Here is a 22,096-nt window from a genome sequence, read left to right as displayed (position 1 = left end):
AAGTTGGGATAAAAGCAGCTTCTCATTTCCTGCTTCCCTGTCTGAGAATTCTGCAATGTGATTGGCTGCTTAGACAGCTTATCGACATCACAGCAGATGGCGTTAGGGATTCCCCATTATACGGCACTGAAATCACTTGCACGTCGAAAAAGGCAAACTTCTCGCCACAGGCATCATTGTGGGCAGCTTCCTGCAGGGCCAGTAGCGAACGCCTTGGCTCGCTGCCGACTGCAAATTTCGGGCCAGTATCTCCGACAGGGAGGAGGAAAAAGCTAAATCAGAGTAGAAGTTACTCATTCTGGCACAATGGCTAGTCCTGATTACAGAACAACCAGGAAAAAGGCTACAAAATAAAGAGTGAAATACAGGCGCGTGCACTTAAGCAAGCACTATGCTCAAACCTAATATGGGGATGTGAGGCCTTTTCATTCGGCCCTCTTTGAAGCTTTGGATTTTTTGCACCTCAAAATAGGTCTTCAACTGCCAAAATAATCCAAAGAGAAGGGAAGAAGACATGTCAGGTAAAGGAAAACGAGGAGAGAGACCGGAAGAGGATTTCTCTCCTTTACAATGAAGCTTGCCCAGTAACAAAGGACCCACAGATCAAGACGATATTACAGGTATTAACTTGTTCAAGAACGTTCAAAGGGAAGGGGGAGAAGGAAGGGGAGGGAATGTTAAAGTTACTTAAAATAATATAACTTGCAATAAACAAGAAAATAGATGGGTTTACAGTTAGTGGTTCTTCCAAGTCCTCCCTAGTTTCATTCTGCATGAACACAAAGGGATTGTGAAAAGCATTAATATGACGGACACAGTGGCAGCTGTGGCTCAGTGGGTAGCACACTCGCCTTGGAGTCAGAAGGTTGTGGGTTCAAGTCCCACTCTAGGGACTTGAGCACATAAAGCTAGGCTGACACTCCAGTGCAGTACTGAGGGAGTGCTGCACTGTGGGAGGTGCTGTCTTTCGGATGAGAAGTTAAACTGAGGCCCTGTCTGCTCTCTCAGGTGGACGTAAAAGATCCCATGGCACTATTTCAAAGAAGAGCAGGGGAGTTCTCCCCGGTGTCCTGGGGCCAATATTTATCCCTCAACCAACATAACAAAAACAGATTATCTGGTCATTATCACGTTGCTGTTTGTGGGACCTTGCTGTGCGCAAATTAGCTGCTGCGTTTCCTACATTACAACAGTGACTCCACTTCAAAAGTACTTCATTGGCTGTAAAGCACTTTGAGACGTCCGGTGATCGTGAAAGGTGCTGGAGAAATGCAAGTCTTTCTTTCTTTCTATTGGGTGTCAGCCTTGAAAATTAAGAATAGGGTCTTTGTACAGTCATAGGAATCTCGCCACGGAGTCAGAAGCTGGCACTTTTGTGCAGTACTGAGGGAGTGCTGCACTGTTGGAGGTACTGTCTATCACAGGTGGGCGTATAGGATCCATGGAATTAGTCGAAGAGGGGCTGGATTTTCATTGAGGAGGCGGGTAGGAGACGGGACTACAACTTTCGGGGTTGTAGTCCCGCCTCCATCGAGTTGTAGCCAACCTACACGATTTTGACTTGATTGACCTTGTTGAGCCCGCCCAAGTACTTCATTGGCTGTGAAGCGCTTTGGGACGTCTTGAGGTTTAGAAAGGCACTATAGAAACTTCCTTCCTTTTCCATATACTGTATATCTCCCTTGATAATTCTAAATATAATATATAGCACTTAGCTTAATATAGTGTCTCTTTGAGATGCAGCGTGAGTAAATAAAAATAGACCATTCACACAGAATGTTCTCAATCTTAGCCTGTGGGAGGTGCTGACCCAAGAGAAAAGGAAAATCAATCAGAAAGAATATCATCCCCAGAACACTCGCACACCGGTTACTGTGTGGTCTCAAGAAGGCTGTTGGCAAGGTCACCTTCTCAGCCAGGGGCGCAGGGAGACTCACAAAAGGGGAAAGGGGGATGAGAGCTTTTCAGGAATAAATCCAACTGAAAGTTGTAACATTTAGGACAAATCATTCCAAAACTAATCGCAGTTGCCAGAGAGATAAACCAAGAATTCAGTGAAATGTTGCAATGTATCAGAGCAGCACGACAGCACTGCGTCAGGCCTGGCCTAATTCTGTGCCTATTTTGCGCACGTGATCGATAACTGCCATAGGCACTTAGACAATCATTTCAAAATGATCAATTGCCCATTCCCACAGGGCAGTGTCCAAAAATACTGACAAGTAGCAGCCTTCAATAACATGAAGACTGGGTGTAGATAAACCACAAGACACAACAAAATGAAATGGCACCCGAGGATGCAACTTTCTCAACTTAAACCTCACTGAAAGATTGTACATACATCTAAACCACTAAAACAACATAGGAGGTCAGTGTGCCACATGATACTCGACTCTAGGAATAGGAGGCCATTCAGCCACTCGAGCCTGTTCCGCCATTCTATTAGATCCTGGCCGATCTGTATCTTAACTCCATCTACCCGCCTTGGTTCCATAACCCTTAATAGCCTTGCCTAACAAAAATCTATCAATCTCAGTTTTGAAATTTCCAATTGACCCCCAACCTCAACAGCTTTTTGAGGAGAGAGTTGCAGATTCCCACTAACCTTTGTGAAGAAGAAGTGCTTCCTGACATCACCCCTGAAAGGTCTAGCTCTAATTTTAAGGTTCTGCCCCCTTGTTCTGGACTCCCCCCCCCCCCCCCCCCAGAAGAAATAGTTTCTCTCTATCTACCCTATTGAATCCCTTAATCGTTAGACCCTGAGAATTTCTGATGCGGTAAGACTGATTGCTGGCAACAATTACATCCATTTTCAAAGGCACAAGACAAATGTCTCTAAAGTTTACTCCAAGTGAGCCAACCGATTAACTATTACAAAAGTATTAGAATACTCGTGATTAAAAAAGAGACTCTGTGACCCCTCCTGAAGACGCTGCTTCACTGCTGCATGCTGCTGATGGAAGGGTTCCTCTACCTTTCCCAAATTCTGCACGTGTGAGCCTAGAGCGCGCCTGTATTTGACCTCGGGGCATTAGAACCAAGCCCAATCCTGTACACAAATGTCCCTGTGTGTGTCGCACACACTGCAGCAATCTAGTAAACACTGGCCCATTTTTCCCTTTCCTAGCTCGGGGTGCTCCATAGTTTTCATACTTTTTTTTAAAAATAAAAGTGCATTCGCTCAAGGGAAACCTTAAATCTGTTTTTTTTTTTTAAATGCGTTCCTGGGATGTGGGCGTCGCTGGCATGGCCAGCATTTATTGCCCATCCCTAATTGCCCTTGAGAAGGTGGTGGTGAGCCGCCTTCTTGAACCACTGCAGTCCGTGTGGTGAAGGTGCTCCCACAGTGCTGTTAGGGAGGGAGTTCCAGGATTTTGACCCAGCGACGATGAAGGAACGACAATATATTTCTAAGTCAGGATGGTGTGTGACTTGGAGGTGATGGTGTCCCCAGGTGCCTGCTGCCCTTGTCCTTCTAGACTGTGGAGGTCACAGGCTTCATTTGAACCAGGCTGGGACCAGTGTCCTGGCGAATCGAATAACTAGGGTTGTGGATAGGGCTTTAAACCAAATAGTCAGGGGGGGTGGGGGGGGGGGGAAGGATCCACTGAGCGGAATTTTAAAAAGTCAAAAGAAAAATGACAAGGCAAAAGTGCAGGGTAGCGATAGGGGTAATGATAACCAGAGTGTGACAGGAAGGGACAGCGTGTATACACATAAGAGTGCATCAGAAAGAGGGGTCAGAGTAGGGAAAATGGTAAAAAGACAAAATTAAAAGCTTTATATCTGAATGCACGCAGCATTTGTAACAAGATAGAGGAGTTGACATCACAAATAGAGATAAATGGGTATGATCTGATCGCCATTACAGAGACGTGGTTGTAAGGTGACCAAAGCTGGGAACTGAATATTCAGGGGGTATTTGCCATTTCGTAAGGATAGGCAGAAAGGAAAAGGAGGTGGTGTGGCTCTGTTAATAAGGGATGAGATCAGTGCAGTAATGAGAAATGATATTGGTCTAGAAGATCAAGACATAGAATCAGTTTGGGTGGCGATAAGAAATAATAAGGGTAAGAAGTCACTGGTGGGAGTGGTCTACAGGTCCCCAAAAAGTAGCAACACTGTAGGACAGAGTATAAATCAAGAAATAATAGAGACTTGCAAGAAAGGTACGGCTAAAATCATGGGAGATTTTAATCTTCATATTGATTGGACAAAGCAAATTGGCAAAGTTAGACTTGAGGAAGAGTTCTTAGAGTGTATATGGGATGGTTTCTTGGAACAATACATTGTGGAACCAACCAGGGAGCAGACTATTTTAGATCTGGTAATGTGCAATGATGCTGGATTAATTAATGATCTCGAAATGAAGGATCCTCTTGGGAAGAGTGATCATAGCATGGTAGAATTTCAAATTCAGTTTGAGGGTGAGAAAGCTAGGTCTCAAACTAGTGTCCTGAACTTAAATAAAGGTAATTACAAAGGTATGAAGGCAGACTTGGTTAAAGTGGACTGGGAAAAGCAGTGGCAAACATTTAAGGAGATATTTCATGGATGCAAAGATGTTTTACTACAGTTGTACAGGGCCTTGGTGAGCTCACACCTGGAGAACTGTGTGCAGTTTTGGTCTCCTTACCTAAGAAAGGATATACTTGCCATAGAGGGAGTGCAGCGAAGGTTCACCAGACTGATTCCTGGGATGGCAGGACTGTCTTATGAGGAGAGATTGGGTCGACTAGGTCTATATTCACTCGAGTTTAGAAGAATGAGAGGGGATCTCATTGAAACGTATAAAATTCTGACAGGGCTAGACAGACTGGATGCAGGGAGGATGTTTCCCCTGGCTGGGGGGTCTAGAACGAGGGGTCACAGTCTCAGGATACGGGGTAGGACATTTAGGACTGAGATGAGGAGAAATTTCTTCACTCAGAGGGTGGTGAACCTGTAGAATTCTCTACCACAGAAGGCTGTGGAGGCCAAGTCACTGAATATATTTAAGAAGGAGAGAGATTTCTAGACACAAAAGGCATCAAGGGGTATGGGGAGAGAGCGGGAATATGGTATTGAGATAGAGGATCAGCCATGATCATATTGAATGTGGAGCAGGCTTGAAGGGCCTAATGGCCTACTCCTGCTCCTATTTTTCTATGTTCATAGCTCTCAGCAAAGATATATTCCAGTGAGAAAGAAAGACTCTAAGAGAAGGATGAACCATCCATCCGTGGCTAACTAAGGATGTAAAGGATGGTATCAAATTGAAAACAAAGGCATACAATGTTGCGAACAATAGTGGCAGGCTAGTAGATTGGGAAATTTTTTAAAATCAGCAAAGGACAATTAAACAAATTATAAAAAAAGAAGATAGCTTATGAGATTAAGCTAGCAAGAAATATAAAAACAGATAGCAAGAGCTTCTACAGGTATATAAAAAGGAAGAGAGTAGCTAAAGTAAACGTTGGTCCCCTAGAGGATGGGTCTGGGTAATTAATAATGGGAAACAGGGAAATGAGAAACAGGGACTTTGAACAAATATTTTGTATCGGTCTTCACGGTAGAAGACACTAAAAGCATCCCAATAATGGATAATCAAGGGGCTATTGGGGTGGGGGGGGGGGGGGGGGAAACTTCAAACAATCACTATCACTAGAGTGAAAGTAGTGGGCAAACTAATGGGACTAAAGGTGGACAAGTCCCCTGGACCTGATGGTCTGCATCCTAGAGTCTTAAAAGAGGTGGCTGCAGAGATAGTGGATGCATTGGTTGTAATCTACCAAAATTCCCTGGATTCAGGAGAGGTCCCAGCAGACTGGAAAACCGCAAATATAACGCCCCTATTTAAGAAAGGAGGGAGACAGAAAGCAGGCAACTACAGACCAGTTAGCCTAACATCTGTCATTGGGAAAATGCTGGAGTCCATCATTAAGGAAGTGGTAGCAGGACATTTAGAAAATCATAATATAGTCAAGCAGAGTCAGCGTGGTTTTATGAAAGGGAATGTTTGACAAATTTGCTGGAGTTCTTTGAGGATGTAACGAGCAGGGTGGATAAAGGGGAACCAGTAGATGTCATGTATTTGGATTTCCAGAAGGCATTCAATAAGGTGTCACATAAAAGGTTACTACACAAGATAAGAGCTCATGGGGTTGGGGTAATATATTAACATGGATAGAGGATTGGCTAACTAACAGAAAACAGAGAGTCGGGATAAATGGGTAATTTTCAGGTTGGCAAACTGTAACTAGTAGGGTGCCGCAGGGATCAGTGCTGGGGCCTCAACTATTTACAATCTATATTAATGTCTTGGATGAAGGGACTGAGTGTAATGTAGCCAAATTTGCTGATGATACAAAGATAGGTGGGAAAGCAAATTGTATGGAGGACGCAAAGAATCTCCAAAGGGATATAGATAGGCTCAGTGAGTGGGCAAAAATCTGGCAGATGGAGTATAATGTGGGAAAATGTGAGGTTATCCACTTTGGTAGGAAAAATAAAAAAGCAAATTATTTAAATGGGGAGAGATTACAAAATGCTGAGGTACAGAGGGATCTGAGGGTCCTTGTACATGAATCACAAAAAGTTAGCATGCAGGTACAGCAAGTAATTAGGAAGGGAAATGGAATGTTGGCTTTTATTGCAAAGGGGGATGGAGTATAAAAGTAGGGAAGTCCTGTTACAACTGTACAGGGCGTTGGCGAGACCATACCTGGAGTACTGCGTACAGTTTTGGTCTCCTTATTTAAGGAATGATATACTTGCATTGAAGGCAGTTCAGAGAAGGTTCACGAGGTTGATTCCGGAGATGAAGGGTTGTCTTATGAAGAAAGGTTGAGCAGGTTGGTCCTATACTCACTGGAGTTTAGAAGAATGAGAGGGGATCTTATTGAAACATACAAGATTCTGAAGGGGCTCGACAGGGTAGATGCAGAGAGGATGTTTCCCCTCGTGGAGGAATCTAGAACTAGGGGGCATAATTTCAGAATAAGGGGGCACCCATTGAAAACAGAAATAAGGAAGAATTACTTCCCTCAGAGGGTCGTGAATCTTTGGAATTCTCTTCCCCAGAGAGCTGTGGAGGCGGAGTCATTGAATGTATTTATGGTGGAGATAGACAGATTTTTGAATGGTAAGGGAGTGAAGGGTTATGGGGAGCGGGCAGGGAAGTGGAGTTGAGGCCAAGATCAGATCAGCCACGATCTTATTGAATGGCGGAGCAGACTCGAGGAGCCGAATGGCCGACTCCTGCTCCTATGTCTTATGTTTAGCAGGTACTATCGAAGAAGCCTTGGCGAGTTGCAAAGAATTATACAGTGCTCCATTTCGGCCATCAAGTCTGTGCCGCTTATTTTCCTCCATGAGCTACTTGGTCTAATCCCACTCTCCTGCTCACTACCCATTGTCTTCAATATTCCTCCTTTTCAAGCAACTATCTACTACTGTTAATAGAATTTATGGACTCTGCATCAACGGTGGTTTTGTGGCAGGAAATTCTGCATTCTAATCATCGTCTGTGTAAAGAAATTTTTTCTAACCTCCCCTTTAATTCTTTTTGTGCTCATCTTAAAATTGTGCCCTCGCCTTCCTGTCATACCAGTGGAAACAATCTCTCACTATTTACCCCATCAAAACCCTTCATAGTCCTGAAGACCAATATCAGTCACTCCTTAACCTTCTTAAGGGGTCGGCCATTTTGGACTGAGATGAGGAGAAACTTCTTCACTCAAAAGGTTGTGAATCTTTGGAATTCTCTACTCCAGAGGGCTGTGGATGATCAGTCGCGGAGTATATTCGACACTGAGAGCGATAGATTTTTGGATACCAAGGGAGCTAAGGGATATGGGGATCGGGCGGGAAGGTAAAGCTGAGGTAGAAGATCAGCCATGATCTTATTGAATGGGGGAGCAGGCTCGAAGGGCTGAATGGCCTACTCCAATTTCTTATGTACTTAACACTCTTCCAGGCATCAGGTATAGCAGAGTTAGATGACAAAGAAATCACCCACTAATCTGCCCACACAATGCACCTCAACCCTAATCTCAGAACATTGCAAAGGGATATAGACAGTTTAAGTGAGTGGGCAATAAGGTGGCGGATGGAGTATAATGTGGGGAAATGTGAGGTTAGTCAGTTTGGTAGGAAGAATAGAAAAACAGAATATTTTTTAAATGGTGAGAAACTATTAAATGTTGGTGTTGAGAGAGATTTGGGTGTCCTCGTACAGGAAACACAGAGTTAGCATGCAGGTACAGCAAGCAATTAGGAAGGCAAATGGCATGTTGGCCTTTATTGCAAAGGGGTTGGAGTATAAGAGTAAGGAAGTCTTGCTACAACTGTACAGGGCCCTGGTGAGGCCACATCTGGAGTACTAGGCACAGTTTTGGTCTCCTTATCTAAGGAAGGATATACTTGCCTTGGAGGCGGTGCAACGAAGGTTCACTAGATTGATTCCTGGGATGAGAGGGCTGTCCTATGAGGAGAGATTGTGTAGAATGGGCCGATACTCTCTGGAGTTTAGAAGAATGAGAGGTGATCTCATTGAAACATACAAGATTCTGAGGGGGATTGACAGGGTAGATGCGGAGAGGTTGTTTCCCCCTGGCTGGAGAGTCTAGAACCAGGGGGCATAGTCTCAGGATAAGGGGTCGGCCATTTAAGACTGAGATGAGGAGGAATTTTTTCACTCAGAGGGTTGTGAATCTTTGGAATTTTCTGCCCCAGAGGGCTGTGGAGGCTGAGTCTTTGAGTATATTCAAGGCGGAGATGGAGAGATTTTTGGACTCTAGGGGAATCAAGGGATATGGGGATCGGGCGGGAAGTGGAGTTGAGGTTGAAGATCAACCGTGATCTTATTGAATGGTGGAGCAGGCTCGAGGGGCCGAATGGCCTACTCCTGCTCCTAATTTTTATGTTTTTACAAGTGAGAATCAGAGGGAATTGTAAAGAAGGTCAAGCCCCTGGTAGGACACATTTTGCAATTTCCACATCTCGTGATCTTGGTGAGCATTTGCTATGCCCTTTTCCTATTTTTATAAATTCTCCGAGATTGGGGATACTGAAGGCAGGGAGACCTTTCCTGCAACAAACGACAGTCAGTGAAATCACAGCATCACTAACAGTTTCCTGTAACCCATCATGCTTTAGTTGCTAAGGTGAAAGCCAATATGGAAGCTGGGGAGGGGTGCGATGGTGGTGATAAAATAGGATTAAAATAAAGAGGTACAGTGGCAGCCAACGAGCCTTAGCCTGATGCTCTTGGGGCAAGTTTTGGTTGTTCTCTTCTAGGCCTCTTGATGGAACACAATGATGGCGGGAGTGCTCAACCCCAAAAGGAGAGGGGATCAGTAAACACTTGGCAAGGAGCTCTACTTCAGCCTCAAGAAACATGTCTGCCATCTAACTGGAGAAAGTAAACTAAAGGTTTGGTTCTAGGTCAGTACTAGGTTAAGTGGGCTAAAGGACAGTACTTGGGGTGCTACATTTGACCACATATCCCCCGTGCTTAGAAGAAGGGAAAGAAAAATACATCAGGCTAGGTTTCTTGCTTCTGATCACTATCCTACGACCTCTACTGAAAAGCATGCATGTAGGGCCTCAGGTGAGAAAGGAATCAGGCCCTGACGGGATGGCCTCCATGTCAAGTAGCCTGCTGACACGCATCCACTGTCAAGAGTGGGACCGCAGTGAGGTACTGAAGGGCCGTCAAACCAGTGGAACTGTAGCACAGCAACAGTCAGCCACTTCTGGGGGGAGGAAGTAGAGTATGAAAGAGAGAAATGGGGGCAAAATTTGCAATGAAGTCGGACATTAAACAGTAACACAAAAGCAAAACACTGCAGACGGATACTGGAGATCTGAAATAAAAACAGAAAATGCTGGAAATACTCAGGTCAGGCAGCATCTGAGGAGAGAGAAACAGAGTTAACGTTTCAGGTCGATGACCTTTTGTCACAACTGGAAAAAGTTAGAGATATAACAGATTTTAAGCAAGTACAGAGGCAGGGAAAGGGGGGAGGGGCGGAAAGAACAAAAGGGAAGGTCTGCGATAGGGTGGGCGGCAGGAGAGATTAAATGACAACAGGGATGATGGAGTGAGGCGAGAGGAGATGGTAATGGGACAAGTAAAGAAGCAAAAGATGGGTCTAGAGGAGGAGTAAATGGGAATGGCAGAATCCTCAACAGCTGCTGTCCGAAACAATGGGGCCGAGGTTATGAACTGAAATTGTTGAGCTCAGGTTCTATTATGAGACAAATGTTACAGAAATAAGTGATTTGAAAAAAAACTCCAGAGGATTACTACATAAAATAATGCAACAATAAATCTGCTCCATTGTATCTGGTTAGTACACGTGCCCCATGCACAGCAGAAGTCCTAAGCTCTAACCTGTGGAAGCACAGCTTTTTCAGATCCTCCATGTATAGTGCACAGACTTCATTCAGGGGGTCCTGCCGCAAGGGGCTAATATCAGGCAAGTTCTCATTCCATGACTCCTGCCAGGGCTCCAAGCTTTCTTCAATACTCTCTAAGATTTTCTTATCATGAGGAGAGCCAATCTGAGCTCCATTTTCCCAGTAAACCTGTCAGACAGGAGCAGAAATAACTTCTTACTGTTCAATTTAAATTCAGAGAGTCTACAGAATGTTTTTGCTGGAATAATTGACTGATCTGAACAGCTGGTTATGGAGCGGGCAAGGCCCCCTTCCTCGCTCTCTCTCTGCTCTTTAGTGAAAGGCACAAAATCACTATCATTATTCGCCCTCACTAAGAAATATTCTAATTTCTCTTCTGCCCCACCACCTCCTCCCTCAGGACACTTTCAGCCAAGCTCGAACCAGACAGGGAGACAGCACGAGTGAGGTGGGATCAGGCCATGGATCGAGTTCAGAAGCTTGGGCTTCTGCTGATGAATAGTTCTTGAAAATCTAATGCTTCCAGATTAGAAGTTGTTTTTTTATAAAAAAGGGGTGAAATGCTTTTTTTTAATTTAAAAAACCCAGACTTTTGATGTCAGCTTTCATCATTTCAGAAATTTCCAGACAGCCTAATCATAAATCGGACCATCCAATTCGAGATCAGATTACGGGGCCCCGTACAAACAACCTGCTCCAGCACCCAGCCAGTGCAGTTCTTCGTACAGGATAGTAAAGCAAGGGCAGTGCTTTATCTACAAGAACCCCTGTACTTTTACAGGACGGAAATGAAGGAAAGCTGGTAATCTCGGAGTGGACTGTGATCAGACAACTCTAAATAACCACTAAAGATAGCTACAGCCTGTTTACAAAAACCCTGGCAACATAGTTGCGAGAATGGCCCCTTTTTTATTGAAGACAAGAAGATGCTCATTTTTGGCATAATGTAGTAAGGAGTCTACCTGGAGTTACTGAGTACAACCGCTCTTCAGCCAAGACCAAGTGTGGTCTTCAGGTGAAGCAGGGCTAGCAGGCGGGAGATAATTGGACCAGGGTCTGCAGACGGAATTCTAAAGTCATACATTCTGTCCTCATTTCTATATATTTCCATATCCATGCTAAGTGCTTATGTGAACTTGGGAGGGTGCAAATGCACCATGACAAGTTTACATATGCAGATATAGATGATAAATAAAATACATAAAAGACATTGTGGCGGTACCACCGGTTGTCCCTTACATTGAGACACATAATTCCCTTTAACTTACCTTACTGTATGTTTAACTTACCTTTTGGGGCCGTTGCCCCTTTAAGACGCGCCCTAGCGCGCTGACGTCACGTCACGTACGACATGATGTGCGTGCGCCGGCACAGCCCGGCCTAGCGTCTTCAACGGCCAGCCGACAGGAGCGACGCGATCTTCCGCTCCTGCAGCAAGCACCGTCACAGTCCGGCCTAGCGTCTTCGGCCTCAACGGCCAGCGACGCAACGACGCGCATCACGTGACGCCCTAAGCGCGGGAAACGCGAACATGATGACGTCACAACACAAATGCGATGACATCATCACGCTCCCCACAGGACTGCGAACTCAGTCCTCGTGGAGTCCCCGCTGGGACAAGACCTACACCACGGTGCGCCTAGTCAGCCATCTTACCTGCTGTAATTAGCCTGTTCCTGTAAATAAACAACTTATTTATAGTTCGTCAAAGTCAAACTCTCTTATTTAATGGCGATCTACACGAACCGCTACATTGGTGACCCTACGACGCGAGTACGGGAGCTCATCAATTCCTATGCTACAATTGGTGAACCCGTATCCGTGAACGATTTTCACGGTAGCAACGCGCAGCCTGACCCTCGTTTTCCCACAAGACGACCAACGCACAACCGACAAACAACCACGGAACAGCAACCGCCTAACACCGATTCCACCAAAAGCGACCCCGTCTTTGCGAACGTCTTCGCAAAGGAAGCGCAGCTTGGAGGTGAGCCCGTTTTTCACGAACGCTTTCACAGAGGTAGAGCATGACCAACGGCAACCGTCATCCACCAGCGCTACAATTGGTGGGTTTGTGAACGTCTTTCACAAACGAAGCACGCTATGGAAGCATCAGCCGTTCTGTTGTCGCTACCGCAATCCAGGGAGCCACGGTCTCCCTCGTGCTTTATGAAGGTAGAAGCCCTGTTCGCCGAGAACATCGATGCGGCACAGACCACGCACGTGCTCACGGTCTCCGTATTCGACTCTTCTACCGCCACACGGATCGTCCGCCTCTACGTCCAAAGCAACAGCAAGTATACATCTCTCCAAGCGCGGGGTACAGCATGTTCGGGCCCACAAGATCGGAGCGCACCCCGCGGGGATACCACGAGGACTCACCCCCGCAAAACACGAGGACGCACTCCTCGCGAACCACGAGAACCCATCCCTCGTGAACACCGACAACTCCTTCTCCGCCGACGACGCACCAGCCCTTCAGCCTGCTGGTTGTGTTACCTACTACACGATTCGGCGTGAACAAAAGCGTGCCGCCCTCCCGGCTGTTTTCTCCTAAATCTACAACTGTTACAAGTGTTGCCGCTCTCCAGGCAGAGTTAACCCCTCCTGAAAGCAACAACAACCTGGACCGTTGCCGCCCTTTCTCCAGTTTTCCCTTTAACAAACGCAAACGTCTACTGAAGCTGCACACAGAGGACGGGTCCAACGGGCATCCTGCGGCCGCGATCAGCCACGTGAAAGTTGCTAGCCTCACCGATCACTGATCAACGCAGCAACTCTTCACCCTCTGTTGTGTTATCGTCGTAGCACTATGGCACGCACCGTTCCATGCGTTCTAGCCTCCCGAAGGTTTCGCTCACCTGTCGGCGAGTTCACCGACCTCACCAGTCAAGTCCTCCTGGATCGCCCGTCGGCGTTCCTGCAGATTTCGTCGGAACAAGGACTTGTTTCAACATCAACGGAGACATCGCCCGCGTCCGCCCAACCTGCCCGTCACTCTGACAAGGCCTGCTGTTTCGCATGTCTCCACGGCCCTTCGCCTGACGGATACGTTTTATTCGCCACGACGCGCATAAGGATCCGCTCACGAGCAGCATCTTCATACCTCGCCTACCAAGTCGAGACAGCACAACCGCCGTGACCACCAGCTCGTCAGACCATCTCATCCTTGGACTTTCGTTAAAGTGAATTCTGGGGGGGCCTATGTGGCAGTACCACCGGTTGTCCCTTACATTGAGACACATAATTCCCTTTAACTTACCTTACTGTATGTTTAACTTACCTTTTGGGGCCGTTGCCCCTTTAAGACGCGCCCTAGCGCGCTGACGTCACGTCACGTACGACGTGATGTGCGTGCGTCGGCACAGCCCGACCTAGCGTCTTCAACGGCCAGCCGACAGGAGCGACGCGATCTTCCGCTCCTGCAGCAAGTACCGTCACAGTCCGGCCTCCCGACTTCGGCCTCAACGGCCAGTGACGCAACGACGCGCATCACGTGACGCCCTAAGCGCGGGAAACGCGAACGTGAGGACGTCACAACACAAATGCGATGACATCATCACGCTCCCCACAGGACTGCGAACTCAGTCCTCGTGGAGTCCCCGCTGGGACAAGACCTACATCACGGTGCGCCTACAGTCAGCCTGATGCGCCATCAATTACTCAAAAGACTGAGGTTAAGCGAGTAACTAACAGGCTTTTATTAACAAGAGAATGAAGGTGTGCCTCGAGTGGTCAACCAGTCCAGAATACAGAGGGACTGTGGAGCAGTCACCTTTATACCTGGACTCGTGGGAGGAGTCAGCCGAGGCACGTACAGACATGTACACAGTGGAATACAAACACACACACAGGCAGGTATTGATGTGCCTCAATAAATCCGAGACTCGATGTTAGCGAAACAAAACAAGGCTTTTATTGACTTAGAAGGTGTGGTAAACCACTGTTTGTATTCCTGTTTGTCCTGTTTGTATTCCACTGTGTACATGCCTGGACATGCCTCGGCTGACTCCTCCCACAGCTCCGAGTATAAAGGTGACTGCTCCCCAGCCCTTTGTATTTCTGGACCGGTCGACCACTCGAGGCAGACCTCCATTCTGTTGTTAATAAAAGCCTTTAGTTACTCTTCTAACTCTCAGCGCATCAATTTTATTAACAACATTTTTATTATGGAGAAGATCCTCACACCAGCATGCCTGGACTTAGATCATCGGGAGGCGGACTCATCCACCAAGTTTACTCACTGGCTTAAGTGTTTCGAAAAATTCCTGACCGCCTCCGAAGCCATCAAATCGGACGAGGACAAACTGGATGTCCTGACCTCCAAAGTGAACCACCGAGTGTACTCGGTCATCCAATACGCGACCTCGTACGCGGACGCTATCAAGCTCCTCAAGGACCAGTACACGCGCCCAGTGAACGAAGTGTACGCCAGGCACCTCCTGGGGAGTCGTAAACAACAACCTGGGGAATCGACCGTGGAATACCTTCAGGCACTGTCTGTGCTTGGCCGGGCCTGTGGTTGTAAGGATGTAAAGGCCGCCGTGTACACAGAGGAACTTATCCGGGACGCTTTTGTAGCGGGCCACAGATCCAATTACACCCGACAGCGACTGTTGGAGCAGAGTAACCTCGACCTCAACAAGGCCTCTGAACTCGCACTATCGTTGGATGCAGCCTACCAGGGCATGGATGCCTACTCCTCTGCACCGTGGACGCCGCGGGGAATGACAGCCTGGGACACGGTAGGACCGCCTCATAGCGCCGTGCCACCCCAGCCACACCCCAACAACGGCCCAACTACCGCAGCAGTGTCCCAAGGCCAGACAGCAGTGCCCCAAGGCCAGAAATGCTACTTCTGTGGCCAGGCAAAACACCCCAGAGCGCGCTGCTCGGCGAAAAACGCGACCTGCTCGGGCTGCGGGAAGAAGGGACACTACGCTCGCGTCTGCAGGGCCAAAGCCACCCCGAACCCCAGCAGCGCCGCGTGTGGGCCATGCGGGCCGCCATCTTGGACCTCCCCGGCCATGTGCGAATCACCGGTACAGCAGCCATTTTGGACGCCTCCAGCCACATGGGGATCATGGACGCCGCCATCTTGGACGACAGCCGGGACGCAGCAGGCCCCCGACACCGCCTCATCTGATACCCGCAGTGACACACCGACCCCTACGCTGGCATCCGTTACACTGGACCAAGCGAGACCGCACCAACTGGCCAGTTCCACAATGGACATTAAGGTAAATGGTCACGATACAATCTGCCTTTTTGACTCTGGGAGCACGGAGAGCTTCATCCACCCCGACACGGTGCGGCGTTGCTCTCTCCCAGTCCTGCCTGCGCAACAGCGGATTTCTATGGCCTCCGAGTCCCAGTCGGCGGACATCGGCGGCTACTGCGTGGTGACACTCGTAGTAGACGGGACCGTGTACGATCATTTTAAACTTCTGGTCCTGCCTGACCTCTGCGCTGCCGTCCTGCTGGGGTTAGATTTTCAGTGCCACCTTAAAAGTGTTACGATGGCGTACGGTGGACCCCTACCCCCACTCACAGTCCGCAGCCAGCAGCTTCCAAATTGCCCGCCGCGCACCAGGTGCAACCTCTCCACACTCAGAGTCACCCCCCCACCACTGTTTGCTAACCTCACCCCCGACTGTAAGCCCATCGCCACAAAGAGCAGGCGATACAGTGCCGGGGACAGGGTTTTCATTAAAACCGAAGTGGAGCGGCTCCTGAAAGAAGGGATTATTGAGGGCAGCACCAGCCCCTGGCGAGCCCAGGTTGTGGTCGTTAAGACCGGCGAGAAGCAGCGCCTGGTCATCGACTACAGCCAGACAATAAATCGCTACACCCTGCTGGACGCCTACCCACTCCCCCGTATAGCTGATATGGTCAACCAGATCGCGCAGTACCGCGTCTTCTCGACCATTGACCTGAAATCAGCGTACCACCAGCTCCCCATCCACCCTGAGGACCGCCAGTACACTGCCTTTGAGGCAAACGGCCGCCTCTATCACTTCCTTAGGGTTCCCTTTGGCGTCACCAACGGGGTCTCCGTCTTCCAAAGGGAGATGGACCGGATGGTAGATCAAAATGCGTTGCAGGCCACTTTCCCATATCTGGACAATGTGACCATCTGCGGCCGTGACTTGCAGGACCGTGACGCAAACCTCGAAAAATTCCTCCGCACCGCCCAACTCCTAAACCTGACATATAACAAGGAGAAGTGCATATTCCGCACAAACCGCCTCGCCATCCTTGGCTGTGTTGTGGAACACGGAGTCATCGGCCCCGACCCTGACCGGATGCGTCCCCTTATGGAACTCCCACTGCCCCACTGCCTCAAGGCCCTGAAGAGGTGCCTAGGGTTTTTCTCCTATTACGCCCAGTGGGTCCCCTACTATGCGGACAAGGCCCGTCCGCTGATCAAGTCCACCTCTTTTCCCTTGACGGCAGAGGCCCGCTTAGCCTTCCACCGTATCAAGGAGGACATTGCCAAAGCCACCATGCACGCAGTGGACGAATCCATCCCCTTCCAGGTGGAAAGCGACGCGTCCGACTTTGCCCTGGCCGCTACCCTCAATCAGGCGGGGAGACCCGTGGCCTTCTTTTCACAAACCCTCCAAGGCCCGGAGACCAGACACTCCGCTGTTGAGAAGGAGGCCCAGGCGATTGTGGAGGCTGTGCGTCATTGGAGGCACTACCTGGCCGGAAAACGATTTACCCTGCTCACTGACCAGCGTTCAGTTGCTTTTATGTTTAACAACAAGCAGAGGGGCAAAATCAAAAATGACAAGATCTTGAGGTGGAGAATCGAACTTTCCACCTACAACTACGAGATCTTGTACCGGCCCGGGAAGCTAAATGAACCCCCGGATGCGCTATCGCGTGGCATCTGCGCCAGCACGCAGATCAATAGACTGCGGGCCCTCCACAATGACCTCTGCCACCCGGGGGTCACCAGGTTCTTCCACCTCATCAAGGCCCGCAACCTGCCTTACTCTATTGAGGAGGTCAGGACCATGACCAGGAACTGCCAAGTCTGCGCTGAGTGCAAACCGCACTTTTATAGTCCAGACAGGGCCCACCTGATAAAAGCCACTCGCCCCTTAGCGTTGATTTTAAAGGGCCTCTCCCCTCCTCCAACCGCAACGTGTACTTCCTCAATATTATTGAGGAGTACTCCCGTTTCCCGTTCGCCATCCCCTGCCCGGACATGACCAGTGCCACGGTCATTAAATGTCTGAACAACCTCTTCACCCTGTTCGGCTTCCCCAGCTATATCCATAGCGACCGGGGCTCATCGTTTATGAGCGACGAACTCCGTCAGTACCTGCTAACTAGGGGTATTGCCACAAGCAGGACCACCAGTTACAACCCCCGGGGGAACGGACAGGTGGAAAGAGAAAATGCGACAGTTTGGAAGGCCGTCCTGCTAGCCTTAAAGTCTAGGGGCTTTCCAACCTCCCGCTGGCAGGATGTGCTCCCCGATGCGCTCCACTCTATTCGGTCACTGCTCTGCACTGCCACTAACGCCACCCCTCATGAGAAAATGTTTGTCTTCCCAAGGAAGTCCACATCGGGGACACCGCTACCGCCATGGCTGACGTCCCCAGGGCCGGTCCTACTGAGAAGACACGTGAGGACCCATAAAACGGATCCCCTGGTCGAGAGGGTCGACCTCCTCCACGCCAACCCCCAGTATGCTTACATCGCATACCCGGACGGGCGGGAGGACACAGTCTCCATAAGAGACCTTGCACCCTCGGGGGCCGCAGTAACCCACTACCCACTACCACCACCCCCCCCCACGATCCGATATCCAGCCCCAGCAGACGGCAGGCCGGGGCCCCGCGACCCGCTCGACATCTACGAGGACGACACGCCTGTGCCACAGCCTACGCTGGACTCGACGCCGGAAACTTCACTACCCCTGCCGTCGCCACGCAGATCACAGCGGCAGACAAGACCTCCGGAGAGACTCCAATACACTAACTTTTAATACACTTCACCCCGCCGGACTCAATTTTAAACAAGGGGTGAATGTGGTAAACCACTGTTTGTATTCCTGTTTGTCCTGTTTGTATTCCACTGTGTACATGCCTGGACATGCCTCGGCTGACTCCTCCCACAGGTCCTAGTATAAAGGTGACTGCTCCCCAGCCCTTTGTATTTCTGGACCGGTCGACCACTTGAGGCAGACCTCCATTCTGTTGTTAATAAAAGCCTTTAGTTACTCTTCTAACTCTCAGTCTTTTATGAGTAATTGATAGCGCATCAGAAGGTAACACACAGGAGAGAGGTATCTTCCATCCAGAGCTCTGCCGTACTGGATGTGCTGCAGGCTGGGCCAGCTTACATAGGGGCCAGGTATGGGCGGAGCCCTACACATAGTACAATACAATGGGCCAGGTATGGGCGGAGCACTATGGTGAGGAAACGGAACAGAGGTAAGGGAAATGAAACTGAAACCAACCACAGTCACAGGCAGTGATGAATGGAATATTTCATCACATTCACCCCTTCTATAGATTTAGTCTGTTCGGGGGTTTGATAGTCCTCTGCGACCGACGTGGCTGTTGTGGTGCCGCGGGTGTCGGCTGGGTGTCCCCGGTGGCCTCCTGGGTCTCTGCCGGGGGTGCCGCCAGGGTTGTTGAAGGGGTAGTTGGTGGGGGTGCCGTTGGTCGATGTTCTTCCGGGGGTGATGAAAGAGTAGTGGGTGGGTAAGAGTTGCTGTGATCGTTGTTGCTGCTATTGTCGTGGTTGTTGTCGTTACCGGCTGGGGCGACGTCTTTTATGGACACGGTGTCCTCCCTTCCGTCGGCGTGCCGGACATACGCGTATTGGGGGTTGGCGTGGAGTAGGTGCACTGGCTCCACGAGAGGGTCCGTCTTGTGGCCCCTCACATGCCTTCGCACGAATACCGGACCTGGGGTGGAGAGCCATGACGGCATGGATACGCCTGAGGTAGATTTCCGGGGAAAGACAAACATTCGTTCATGAGGCGTGGCATTAGTGGCCGTACACAATAGCGACCGTATCGAATGGAGCACATCTGGGAGGACTTCCTGCCAGCGGGAGATAGGGAGGCCCTTGGTCCTTAGAGCTAGAGTGACTGCTTTCCATACTGTCCCGTTCTCTCGCTCCACTTGACCGTTACCCCGGGGGTTGTAGCTGGTGGTACGGCTCGTGGCGATCCCCCTGGACAGCATGTACTGGCGTAGCTCTTCACTCATGAAGGACGCCCCCCTATCCGTATGGATGTAGCTCGGCATACCGAACAGGCAGAACAGGCTGTTGAGGCATTTAATGACCATGGCGCTGGTCATGTCTGGGCAGGGGAAGGCGAATGGGAACCGGGAGTATTCGTCCACAATGTTCAGGAAGTAAACATTGCGGTCGACGGACGGGAGGGGGCCCTTGAAATCTAAGCCGAGCCGCTCAAAGGGCCGTGTAGCTTTGATTAAGTGGGCCCTATCTGGGCGGTAGAACCGAGGCTTGCACTCAGCGCAAGTGCGGCAGTTCCTGGTCAGAGACCGAACTTCCTCAATCGAGTAGGGTAAGTTGCGGGACTTTATGAAGTGGAACAGCCGCGTGACCCCTGGGTGGCAGAGGTCGTTGTGGAGGGTCTGTAGCCGATCCCCGGTGGCGCTGGCACACATCCCTCGTGAGAGGGAGTCAGGGGATTCGTTAAGGGCCCCTGGCCGGTAAATGATGTCATAATCGAAGGTGGAGAGCTCGATCCGCCACCTAAGAATCTTATCATTTTTGATCTTCCCCCTCTGTTTATTATTGAACATAAACGCTACCGACCGCTGGTCGGTAAGTAGGGTGAAGCGTTTGCCAGCTAGGTAGTGGCGCCAGTGGCGCACTGCCTCCACGATGGCTTGGGCCTCCTTTTCCACGGAGGAGTGTCTGATCTCGGGCCCTTGGAGGGTCCTCGAGAAGAAAGCTACGGGCCGCCCCGCCTGGTTGAGGGTGGCCGCCAAGGCAAAGTCAGACGCATCACTTTCCACTTGAAATGGAGTGTTCTCGTCCACTGCCTGTAGCGCGGCCCGCTCAATATCCTGCTTAATGCTTTTGAAGGCGGCGTGGGCCTCAGCAGAGAGCGGAAAAGAGGATGCTTTCAAGAGGGGGCGGGCTTTGTCGGAGTAGTTGGGGACCCATTGGGAATAATAAGAAAATAACCCCAGGCACCTTTTTAGGGCTTTGGGAGTGTTGGGCAGGGGCAGCTCCCGTAGGGTGCGCAATCGGTCGGGGTCTGGTCCGATTTCCCCATTCTCCACCACGCTGCCTAGTATGCAGAGGCGCGTGGTGTTGAAAACGCACTTGTCCTCGTTGTAGGTGAGGTTGAGTTTTTGTGCGGTTTTCAGGAACCTCTCGAGGTTCGAGTCGTGATCCTGCTGGTTGTGACCGCAGATGGTGACGTTGTCGAGGTAGGGGAAGGTTGCCTGCAAGTGGTGGTCATCGACCATGCGGTCCATCTCCCTCTGGAAGACCGAGACCCCATTCGTCACCCCAAAGGGGACTCTGAGGAATTGGTAGAGGCGTCCGTTCGCCTCGAAGGCGGTGTACGGGCGGTCCTCTGGTCTGATAGGGAGCTGGTGGTACGCTGACTTGAGGTCGATGGTGGAGAACACCCGGTATTGGGCGATTTGGTTCACCATTTGTGATATGCGGGGTAGCGGGTAGGCGTCTAGTTGGGTGTACCTGTTGATCGTTTGGCTATAGTCGATCACCATCCGTTTCTTCTCGCTACCCCTTACCACCACCACTTGGGCGCGCCACGGGCTGTTGCTGCGTTCAATAATGCGCTCTTTCAGGAGCCTGTCTACCTCGGTCGCGATAAACCGCCTGTCCTCCCAGCTGTACCTCCTGCTTTTGGTCGCTATTGGCCGGCAGTTAGGGGTAAGGTTCGCGAATAGCGAAGGCGGCTTTACCTTCAGGGTAGCCAGACCGCACACTGTGAGGGGCGGCTGGGACCCACCGTACTTGAGCGTGATGCTTTGGTGGTTGCACTGGAAATCCAGGCCCAAGATCACGCTCGCACATAGATTCTTCATGATTAATACTTTAAAATTATCGTATACAGTTCCGTTAACGGACAATTGTACCGTGCAGTAACCCATAATGGTCGATGTCTGGGTTTTATCAGCCATAGAGATGGTACCCAGAGTAGGGACCACCTTTAGGGAGAGTTGTTGTGCCAGTTCAGGGTGGATAAAACTCTCCGTGCTTCCACTGTCAATTAAACATTTAACCCCGCACCCGTTTACCTCGATGTCCACCATTGATTTGGATAGCAGGTGCGGCCTGGTCTGGTCCACTGTGACCGATGCCACTGTAGGGCCCTGATCGAGACAAGATGGCGTCCACGCTGTCTGCTCACAAGATGGCGGACCCCACGAGGTCGGGCAAGATGGCGTCCAAGATGGCCGCTCCCACGGCGCACACGCGGCGGTGGCGGGTTTTCCGGCGGGGTTCCCTCTGTACACCTTCCCGAAGTGCCCCTTCTTACCGCACTTAAAGCAGGTGGTGCCTTTCGCCGGGCACAGGTTTCTGGTGTGCTTCGGCTGCCCGCAGAAGTAGCAGTTGGGTCCCCGACGCGTCGCGGCTGTCGTAGGGCTTCTGGGGGGAGAGCGGGGCCCCGACGGTGTCGGGCTGCCGGGCGGGGAAGATGCCTTCCAAGATG

General features: G+C 50.0%; 1 protein-coding gene across 1 annotated transcript in view; it reads right to left on the bottom strand.

The window, feature by feature from the left end:
- Positions 1-22,096, bottom strand: part of pgm2l1 (phosphoglucomutase 2-like 1) — a 145,514-nt gene that overhangs the window by 64,316 nt on the left and 59,102 nt on the right. The window contains exon 6 of the mRNA XM_085999793.1: positions 10,379-10,572. Coding sequence (XP_085855919.1) covers positions 10,379-10,572 — 194 coding nt within the window. The remainder of the gene's footprint in view (positions 1-10,378; positions 10,573-22,096) is intronic.

This window comes from Somniosus microcephalus, chromosome 10 (genome assembly GCF_052327205.1).
Source record: "Somniosus microcephalus isolate GS21.2 chromosome 10, FLI_Smic_1.0, whole genome shotgun sequence".
NCBI lineage: Eukaryota > Metazoa > Chordata > Chondrichthyes > Squaliformes > Somniosidae > Somniosus > Somniosus microcephalus.
The sequence above is the reverse complement of the archived record's forward strand: the minus strand, read 5'-3'. Positions and strand labels throughout refer to the sequence as shown.